The sequence below is a fragment of the Hydra vulgaris genome, chromosome 02 (genome assembly GCF_038396675.1).
Source record: "Hydra vulgaris chromosome 02, alternate assembly HydraT2T_AEP".
In the NCBI taxonomy this organism is placed as follows: domain Eukaryota; kingdom Metazoa; phylum Cnidaria; class Hydrozoa; order Anthoathecata; family Hydridae; genus Hydra; species Hydra vulgaris.
In genome coordinates this window covers 10270690-10282190 of record NC_088921.1, presented here as the reverse complement: position 1 = coordinate 10282190, position 11501 = coordinate 10270690, and the positions used below count along the sequence as shown (strand labels likewise).

The window sequence follows — 11501 nt, the reverse complement described above, 5'->3', positions numbered from 1 at the left end:
TGTTTATATGCAACCTGCTGAATCAATTCTTTAGCTAAACAATAATTTGAAAAAATGTATACTGTTATAATATAAAATAAGCAAATTATTAAAATAAACGATCAAATTTAATCTTAGTATTATTAAGAATCACCAAGTTAATTATATTTATAAAAAAATTGTAAATTTTTGAAAATTAACTAATTTTTTTATTATAATTTGTGAAATTTTGAAATACTCTAACTTCGGTCATTCACGGATAAACAACGAAGGAGACAATTAGCAGCAATATTGTGAAATGTTGATGAGTGTTGCGAATGTAAAATTTACCGGTACCTTTACCTGTAAATTTACCAGTAAATTTTGACATTTTTAATTAATAATTGATACACACTATAGTATTCTATTTAAATAAAAAATTTGTTCATAATTTCAAAATTAACTGACGGTTCTTTGAGTTATCACCAAAAAATATCAACTTTTTGACATTTTTTTTGGAGATAAAATTACAGCTCAACGACAATATGTATACGTTGCAAATCCTGTGACGATTGGTTGTGTGGATCTTGCTGTTCTACTATGGTCAACGATACGTACAAGAATTTCCAATAAACATACAAAGCTTATTTTAAGCAAAGTTGTGTTTTTTGTTAATTAAACAAACCTTTTAAATTAATTGAAAAATATATTTTTAAAATTATTAACCAGTGACGTAGCAAATGTGATAACGGCCAAAGTAATAAAATTGTTGACTAATTACAATAAAAATTGAAAATATTACTACTTATATTTAAAAAGGCATTTTTTATGTGCTCCTTCTTGTTTTCTTTGTTGCCTTAAAAAGCTTTTTTTTTTTTGAGCCCGGGGTGACACCCTCCTTAGTTATTGGTGATACCTGAATTTATATCATAATTTTAAAATAAAACAACATTTAAAAATTAGTTTTCGTTTTTTGTGACGTTAAGTTTGTGATACGTTATTATTATTTATATAGCGGCCGAACTTGAGATGGTATTGAAAGTTCGGTCAAAGTAGATGTTTTCATTTTAAATTAAATATTAAATACTAGTTTTTATTGTTTATTTTTCTAAATATCAATTATCAATATAATTTTCTATGAGTTTCAGGGAAAAAAAATTACAATTTTTTCAATTATGCATGACAAATAAATGTTCAAAGCTTAAGTGACCAAACTTAGGCGATTTTTTGATATATGTACGTATATATATATATATATATATATATATATATATATATATATATATATATATATATATATATATATATATATATATATATATATATATATATATATATATATATATATATATATATATATATTTATATATATATATATTTATATATATATATATAAAATGATTGAGTTCAAAGTTATTTTTTAGTTTTAAAGTGTAGTTCTATATTATTTTTCAACATCCTTGAGCGTAAATATATGCTTAAAAAAAAAAAAAAGAAAGAAAAAAGGTCAAAAATGTATGTAAGTTGGGCATACTCTTTTTAAAAAATAATCTCTTAGTGTTCGAAAATTACGAATATATAAAGTTTGAACCCCCCTAAATTTGAGGTGGCTGTAAACTCTGCAGGTTCATCAAAATCGAAGACTTAGATATTATAATTGCTTCAAATTTGAAATTTATCGATGAATATAAATTTAGTTATAAATTTATATTCACCGACAGGCTTCGGTCAACTCAATTTTTTGAAAATGTTTCTTAGAAATAAGGGAGATTATATGTAGTTAGTATAGTTTCTCTCTCTTTTAACTCCCAGTATACGGAGTTAAACGAGAGAGAGTTATTATTCTAAATAAAGTCTCAAATTGTCTCGTATTATTAAAACATTCTTATAATTAAATTTTAATTTACTTACTTAATTAATTCGCTTGTAAAAAAGAAACTCTTCACTTATTTATCATATAGCACTTGTTTTCAGAAATTTTCATAGTTTATGGATCAACATTCCCGTAGCAACCGCGGGGGAGGGGGAGGCAGCAGCGGTATTTCTCCTCCCTCCCCCCAATAATTTTTCAAACAAATATTGAAAAAATTGACTGAAAAAATAACTTAAAAAAAAAATAAAAGGTCTTAAAACTTTTTCGGGGTAGTACTGTCTCTCCTCCCTGTTAGATTGTTCAGTCCTCAGAATGAACCTCATTTAAAACATGTTGACGGACTCTTTTGCTGTTCAACTATAAAATATGTGGAAGAAGTTTGTTCTATTTTAGGGCCAGATGAAGTGTGTTTCATTAGCCAAGACAACAAGGCTTGAGTGCCTATTGAAATAACAGCAGCCAAAAAACAGGCGCCGTTGTTGATGCATTTGGAGTACCGGGTAACTCTCCCGGACCACGACTGGGTCGTGACTACCAAACACAACTAATACCATCTGTATACGCTGGAATTACAATCAAAAAAGATGGTCTCAGAAAAACAGATGCTGTTTCTTATTCTGGACCTACCTACATTGCTGTTCGGTTAGGAAAACATGCATCCTCGACCGCCTTCGCTCATGGATTAGACTTTCAGCGGCTCTTGGATATCAAAGAATTCAACTCTATTACCTGAGATTCTCAAACTAATATGGTTAAGCCTTTTGTTGTGTTTAGCGTCGATAGAGGACCCAACGAAAATCCCAGATACTAGAAAGTAATTGAAATGGGGATTCATCATTTCTTGACGAACAACCTTGACGCTCTTTTCATCAAGACGAACGCTCCAGGCCGCAGTGCATTCAACAGAGCTGAGCGACGAATAGCACCTCTAAGTAAAGAATTATCTGGGGTGATTCTTCTGCACAAACATTACGGAACTCATCTTGATTCTCAAGGTAATTACATTGACAAAAGTTAATTTGTAAAAATATTATTACAATTTTTAACCTATAATAACCAACATATCTTTTTAAATCAGGCAGGACAATAGATGAAAATTAAGAAAAACAGAACTTTAGTTTTGCTGGACAGGCTTTGGCTGATATTTGGTCTGATCTACAAATTGACGGAAAACCAACCATTAAAGAGTATATTGATCCAGACAAATCAGAGCTTGAGTCAAGAAGCCTTTTATTACAAGATTAACGTTGGATTGCCGATCATCTTCGTACAAGTCAATATTTTACTCAAATTGTGAAACGTGAAAATCGTTCTTGTTGTCGGACTATTAGAAGCTCTTACTTTACTCTAATTAGAGCAAGATTTCTTCCGCCACCTGTCCCTGTCAACCAAACGAGAGACGGACTCAAAGCAGTAGATGTCTCAGAAAGAGCAAAAGAATTGTTTCCATTATCCGTCTTTATGCTCATCAAACATTGAAATTATTCTTCCTCGTACTGCTAAAGGATTTCCAATTTTGCCTGTTATTGCGTTTTGTCCATCAATTCAGCCTAGCCTAGCTGATAGAATCTGTAAAAAGTGCAATATCTACTTTGCCTACTCTTGCCTCAATTTGATTGTACCTCAAGAATACGATATCTATTGATAAAAATAGATATGATTTGATTATCTATTGATAAAAATAGATATGATTTGATTGTACCTCAAGAACACGATAAAAAGTGCAATATCTACTTTGCCTCTCAAACTATGTTGAAAAAGTACGCTTCTATCCATTCTTCTGCTTTAACACTCCCTCTAATCAAAAGGGTCCAACCTGTTCTGCCAAGCGTCAAGCAGTAATCGCCTTGCAGAAGAGTTCGGAAACTGATGAATGGTTAGATGAAAATGAAGTTGGCGCAACGAATTTGATTGTACCTTAAGAATACGATATCCTTTTAGAGCGCGGAGAGCATTCACTACCTATTGTTTCAATCGATGATCACTTCAACATCCCATGGGAAGATTATATTAAAGATATATAATACTATTTGCTTAATTGATTGTTTAATGAGATATTGACTATTATATAATATAATTTGATGAGATCTACTATTAAATAAATGTATAATTAAGTCAGAAAAAAAATCAATGGTTTTTAAGCATTTTTATTGTGTTTTGGGGTGAGAGTGCACAAAAACTGACATCATATATAACGGGAGGGTTGTCCAAAAATTGACAGTTTGACAAAGGGGGGAGGAGAAATCGTAAAATTGAGGAAAAACACTGACATCATTTATGGATGTTCCATGAGTGTGCGGACGCATCCAATTTGATTGAAACTTTCAGTATATGGTAAAAAAAGGATGATGAATCGAATGGAAGGTGGAACATTTTTTAAATTTATACATAAATTTTTAGTTCTTAACATTTGAATACTTTTGAGTCGATTTATTGGGGAAAAAAGCTTTTTTAAAAAATGTTTTCTTTCTAAAAGGCAGGTGTGGCCTTTTCGCTTTTCGGACCGAGTATTTATTTATGTTTTTCTGTGAATGTGATGCATAGGATTTTTATTTGCAAATTGTGTATATTCTTATAACAAGTTTTTTATATTTATCAAAATTTTTGTGAAAATATTGTTTTGAAAATTTTTGAATAACATGTGAATAACACTTATTCAAATTTAGTAAATGATTTACATTCTTATTCTGAAAATGAAATAGAAAGTGAAATTTTTAAAATTTGGATAAAATAGAAATTAAAAATTTAATTACTTCAAAGGAATTCTTGCTAGATTTTTCATCAAAGAAAGTTTGGTCAAAGACTACAATCTAGCTATTGTAATTACAGACTGGCTTTTCTTAAACTATTTTTTTCAAAACAAAAAAATAAAAAATTTTCAATGAAAGTTTGCAAGTATGGAAAAATGTAAGAATTTTCACAAGTGTTCGTACAATTTTTACTTATTAAGAAATACTTCTCCATTTTTTGATACAATGTATGTATGAATTAGTTCATGTCATACTACAATTTCATTTTAGACAAGTAACCAGACTGTGCCACAGTTCACAACAGTGCACCATACCCTAATTTCCAAAACCAAATAACATTGGTGGGTAGGTCAGTTTTTTTATAAAGTTTATTCTCGAATATTTAATTTAATTGCTGAAAGTAATATATTTCTGATAATCTATGTTTTAGTATTCTTTTGTTTTAGGTTTACAAGTTAACAATAGTCAAATCGAAATGGTGGTTCCATCTACAAGTCACAAAAGTGAGTCAACTTTCAAACTAGTTAATTTTTTAAATAAAGACAATGTAGCTCACACAATTTGCATTTTAAAAATTTTATTTATAGAAACCGAATTTGATTGATCTTATTTTACTCTAATTTAAATTTTACTCTTTTGTTCTTTATTTTTACCTACTTTTAATTAGTTTTACTTTTAATTGTAGCTTCCAGAGTATTGCCGAAAGAACCATTTGATAGCTACAAGAATATTATGGATTTTTTAAATATTGAAGATGGCATTGTTTACCTCAAGTATCCAAATTTTGTCTTAACAAATAGCCATTATTTAGGCATTTGCAAAGAAAAAGATAAACATGATTTGACATGGCAAAATCTCTCTGTATTTTTCACAATCTACTGTAAATACCCTATCACTAGAGTAATGCTTGCTTAGTGTCTTAAAAAATCAAAAGACTATGTTGCAAAACTAAATCGCGCCAAACATTTATTTTAAGGAATTCTTATTTAAGCTCTGTTCTTTCTTTTTGTCTTGAAGTTCCTGAACTTAATTGTTTGCTACCTTCTGATAATTGTTCTATCAATACTTCTAGCAACTCTTGTGAATTTGTTCCAGATGTTTCTGCTTTTCAAAGTTGTATTACCCTAACTTCTATTGGGGTAATAGAACATGAATATCTGGTTAATAATTCTGCTTATTATGATTTTACCCATAGAATAAAGAAATATAAACGAAGAATTGATTGTCTTAAATTAAAAAATAGACAAATAAATAGAAAATGTAAAAAAATATTAAAAAAAAAAAATCAAGCAATCTTATCAAGATATAATGTCAGAAATGTCAACAAAAGAGACGTTAGAAAGGATGGTAGGATTAATCAATTGTTGCAAGTAAAATTAAGGTTAGAAAAAGAAATTTATTTGGCTAGAAAGTGCTCACAATCAGATTGACAAAAGGAATGGTATTTAACAGAAAAAATTTAAAACGCTGTTTTGAAAACATCTCATGAAATGAATCATTCAATCATAAAGGGGAGTTTGAATTACTTTGAAAGTATTATAGAAGAGCTGAAGGAAAGAGTTAACGTTTTTGAAAAAAATGTAATTGATGTTTTTGAAGGAGGTAGATATAATGATGAAATTCCCTTGGTATATTACAACCTTTTAAGTAAAAATGTTTCTGTTAATAATGTTGAATCTGTTATCAGAACTGTACTACAAAAAACGGCTGGAATTTCATGAGGCACTCTTCTAAAAAAATCTTTGGCTGCTGAATTTTTTAGCAAAAGGAACCTTTTATCAAAAGCTTAAGTAAGAGAGGCTATTTTGAATAGTACAAACAATGTTCTTCATACAGATGGCACAAAGTATAATTTTAGGGAGGTTGGTAGTTTTCAAGTCACAATATCATCTGGAAGCTACATTTTTGGGATAGAAGATATGTTCTTGGGAGAGGCACAATCTTATTTTGGAGAGCTAAAAAATTTATTCACTGATGTCTCAAATATTTTCTCCTGAAAAGGAAAACTATGAGGATGATCTTAGGAAACTTATTTTTTTATTCAAATCTTTGATGACAGATTGCACTATAGTTAATTCAAGTTTTTTTAGTTAATTTCAACATTGGAGAAAAGCAATTTTACCTTTTGTTATTGAAAACTATAATCAGCTTTCTTTAAATGAAAAAATTCTCGAATGCATCATGTTTTTGTGGCTTACACGTTATCGACAATCTAGGAATATATGCAGAAAAAGCAATCATAAAATGGAAAAAAGTGGTTGAGCAGGAAGGTAGTATTCATGGTGGTTTTAAAAATGTGCAAAACTCTCGCACTTTTGATATTTTGTATGAACTTTCAAAACTTACAGCCTATAGACATGGTGATCAGCAGAATGGAAAAGCTGATGAATGGAATGCATTTTTGCATAAAAGGTCTTCCAAAAATTTTATGGTTTCATTTCTGCATCATCGCTTAAACATTATACTTGTACTTGGTGGAGCAACATATTTTCATAAACATCACCTTAAAGAATTTGTTTTCAATCTTGATGGTTCAAATTTCCATCATGAGTCAATTAGGCACGATATTGACAACATTATTTTTCATGCTTCAACTTGAGCTCTGGGAATTTTTAATAAACTAACATCAGGACCTCTTTTTTCGTATTATTGAAGAGGAGGGTCATATTTTTTCTTTGAATACCGTTTGGTCACAAATGTTCAATTATTTTGTTTGTTGTTCTTCAGATGTTTTTGATGCCCAGAGCAGTGGAATTTGCCTTGCCCCCTTTATCTAATACTATGTAGAACCTTTCTGTCGCAGCAGTTAGCAAGTCAGCTCTAAAACAAGACGATTGAAGTCCATATGTTTCTTATGTCATCTGCAAATAGAGCAACCTTTGAGCTTTTCACGATGATCATTGATTTTGGTTAAAAGTTAACCCATCACTTAGTGACACTAGTGTGAATTTGGAGCGTTTAGTGTCACAGGGTCTGTGTGTTTTGTGATTGTGATGTTATTGTTGTGATGTTTTGTGTAGATAGACAACTTGGCTTACCTTCTCGCTGGTGTCTATTGTTAAAAATGATTATTTGATTGTTTCGTTACTGACACTTGCTATTTCTAATCATTCACTAAAAGCCAAGAAATAAGTTTTAATAATAAAATAATTTTTTTATGTTATTTTAATTTTTTATGTTATTATACTAATTACCTGCATATATATATATATATATATATATATATATATATATATATATATATATATATATATATATACATATATATATATATATATATATATATATATATATATATATATATATATACCTTTTTAAAATTTAATTCTTTATAAAATTATATATATATATATATATATATATATATATATATATATATATATATATATATATATATATATATATATATATATATATATATATGTATATATATATATATATATATATATATATATATATATATATATATATATATATATATACCTTTTTAAAATTTAATTCTTTATAAAATTTTTGTAAACGAGTTAAAAAAATATTTTAAACACATTGTGTATTTTTGTTTCCAATAATAATTTTTTTATATTTTTAGGTAGAGTATCTGCTGTTATACCTGCCTATTGCTGTTGTAAGTACACCAAATATCAGAAAGTTCATTAGCTGTAAGTTATTTTCATTGAAAATTAAATTTTAACTTTATTGAAAAATCTTCTATCTTGCAAATAGGTCATTCTGCAAAATTCTGACAGATTTCAATACCTTTACTCAGTAATTTACTGCCTGGTCTGTAAATCATACAATAATTTCAAAATGAAGTACTATTTGGATTCCATGATTTCTTTATGCATACTTGTATGGTGTAATTATAATATAACCCTAAATTTTTCTTTCCAAAACTAAGTAAATAAGTGAAAACCATCAGTCTGTAAAATAGGTGATTCTGGATAATCTCGTCAGATTAAAAAAAAAATTTGATCATTATAAAAAATTTCTAGTCAAATTTAATAATGGTTCAAAAATATCAAATATATTCAAAGTCGATATGCCAAATTGGTATGTGCAGCCCTTTTGTAGTAATTTACTGATCGGTCTGTAAATTATACAACAACTTCAAAACGATGTAATATTTGGATTCCATGATTCCTTTATGCATATTTGTATGGTGTAATTATAATATAACCCCAAATATTATTTCCAAAAACTAAGTAAATAAGTGAAAACTCTCAGTCTGTCAAATAGATGGTTCTGGTAAATCTTGTCTGATTAACAAAAAAATTTTGTGGTATTTTATTTTCTTATATGTGTTGGATCACTATGGAAAATTTCAAGTCAAATGTAATAATGGTTCAAAAGTTATTCTAAAGTCAATATGACACCAAAACTAAATAAGTTAAAACCCACAGTCTGTAAAATAGACGATTTTGGACAATCCAGACAGAATTAAATAAAAGTAGTTTGGTATTTTATTTTCTTATAGTTGGTAAATCAATATGGAAAATTTTAAGTCAAAGGTAATAATGGTTCAAGAATTATTCAAGAGTCAATATGGCTAAAACTAAGTAAATAAGTTAAATCCTTCAGTCTGTAAAATAGACAATTCTGGGCAATCCCGACAATTTTTTTTTTATATATGATTAAGTTATATTTGTTGAATCAATATGGAAAATTTCAAGTCAAATGTAATAACGGTTCAAAAGTTATTTAAAAATCAATATGATCCAAAAATACCCTCTTTTTTAATGCCATTGCACTGCAAATTTTCCATACTTAAGCCCTACCTTTCATCAAAAACTCATCAATTTTTGCACTACAAAAAATTCAATAACTTTGGATCCACTTAACTTTGAAGGCCAAATGATCCCTCATTTTTTAAGTCAAGTCTAGCTCTATACAATGATATAAGTTATACATGCTTATTTGAATTTGAAAAAATTGTCTGGAATGGCTATCGCTCATTAATATCGCTCATATAAATATATATATATATATATACAAATATATATATATATAAATATATATATATATATATATATATATATATACACACACATATATATATATATATATATATATATATATATATATATATATATATATATATATATATATATATATATATATATATATATATATATATACTTTAGTTTTTTTAAAATATTTAGTATAAATTCTAAGTGTTCAAGCTGTTATTTGATATCATAATTAACAATTGTAAGAAATGTAGCAATTTTAAAAATATGTTTATTATGAAGTTGTTTTCTTTTTTTCCCCTAAATTCTAGAGATGATTTTAAAAGTTTATATTTAAATGTTAATGGTTTCTTTGTTAATATATTTAATTAAGTTATTACTCATGAAGAAAAATATTTTAAAAACTTCTTTTTGAATTTTTAAAGAAAAATTTTAAAAGAAATTTGATAAAAGCTTTGAAACATCTTTTTTTATCATTCTTTTGGTTTTTTTTATTTAATAATTAATTATAAATAAAAATTCCATCAATAATTTAGAAAAATTTCTGTTTATTAATTCTAAGAAAGTATTCTGAATGTAAATATTTGTTTAACTATGAATTTTTATTGCCTAATTTATTTTATTAAAGAGGTTGTTACTTAAAATGTATTTATTTTAACTGTAAAATATTAAGTATTAATAAATACTTAATACAAATTATTTGTATAATTAATAAATGCAGTGTATTTATATATATATATGTATATATATATATATATATACATATATAGTTATAAATATAATAATAACTTTATATAACATGTAATTATATAAATAACGTTATAGTTAACATTTATAAAATGTACTTTTAATAAAGAATATATCTTTTCAGAAAATTTATATTTTTTATGTCTTTTTGATAAAGATATGGCATCAAATGGAGCTATACGCAGAACAATTGATATATCAAATGCGTCATTTATTGAATTAGCTCTGCAAGGTGAACAGTATTGTAAAAATGGGGACTGCAGAGATGGTGTTGAGTACTTTGAAGCAGCAATTAAAGTTGGCACTGAAGATCTAAAAACATTAAGTGCTGTTTACAGCCAATTAGGAAATGCATATTTTTATTTACAAGAATATGAGAAAGCTCTTGAATATCACAAGCACGATCTTACATTAGCAAGGACTTTAGGTGACGGAGTTGGTGAAGCAAAAGCCAGTGGAAACTTAAGAAATACTTTAAAAGTACAGGGAAAGTTTGATGAAGCTGTTTTATGTTGTACAAGACGTTTAGATACCACAAGAGAACTCAAAGATAAAGTATGTGTTATTTTCTTTACATCATTCAAGTTTACATCATTGTTATGGGTTATTTCTAAAAATGAATTTTCTTGCAATAAAAAAACAACTTTATACAATTTTAAAATTTAAACAGTACAAAAACTTTTTTTACAATTATCTATTTTTATTTTTAATTTTTACAAAAATCTGATATAACTTTTAGTTTTCTACCTTTTTTTAATTCTACTTAAAATAAAATATCAGTATTTTTGTTATGAAAATGTTATAAATGAAAATTTGTTTTTCTATCTTTGTTAATTTCAATTTTTATTTTCAATAATCATAAATATCAAGGTCTAATTATCCAAAGTTTTTTGTGTTATGTTTATTGTTGTCATTTATCCTCATCATGGTAATCATAACAATAATAAACCAGATTATCAGATCTAACCAAAGTTAAGTAAGAAGGTAATGGCTGAACTACTTTGTTATGTTTCTTTAAAAACAAAATGTTAGGTACCAAATAGTAGCATATAGTTCTAAATAGTAACATTAAATGCATTAGAATTATTTATAAAAAGAATCAATTATGCGCAGTAAGAAAAGCTTCTGTGATAAAAAATTATATATTTTTATTTGTAGCATCTAATATCATAAAAAGCAAAAAATATTGTTTTATGTTAAAAATAC

The 11501-nt window shown here is 27.0% G+C and overlaps 1 protein-coding gene across 1 annotated transcript in view; it reads left to right on the top strand.

Moving 5' to 3' along the window:
• The first annotated feature begins 4851 nt into the window (after positions 1 to 4851).
• The window catches only part of LOC136075826 (G-protein-signaling modulator 2-like), a 28731-nt gene continuing 22081 nt past the window's right edge, over positions 4852 to 11501 (top strand). Inside the window, 4 exon segments of the mRNA XM_065789264.1 lie at positions 4852 to 4930; positions 5028 to 5084; positions 8171 to 8206; positions 10453 to 10850. Coding sequence (XP_065645336.1) covers positions 5057 to 5084; positions 8171 to 8206; positions 10453 to 10850 — 462 coding nt within the window. The 5' untranslated portion in view covers positions 4852 to 4930; positions 5028 to 5056.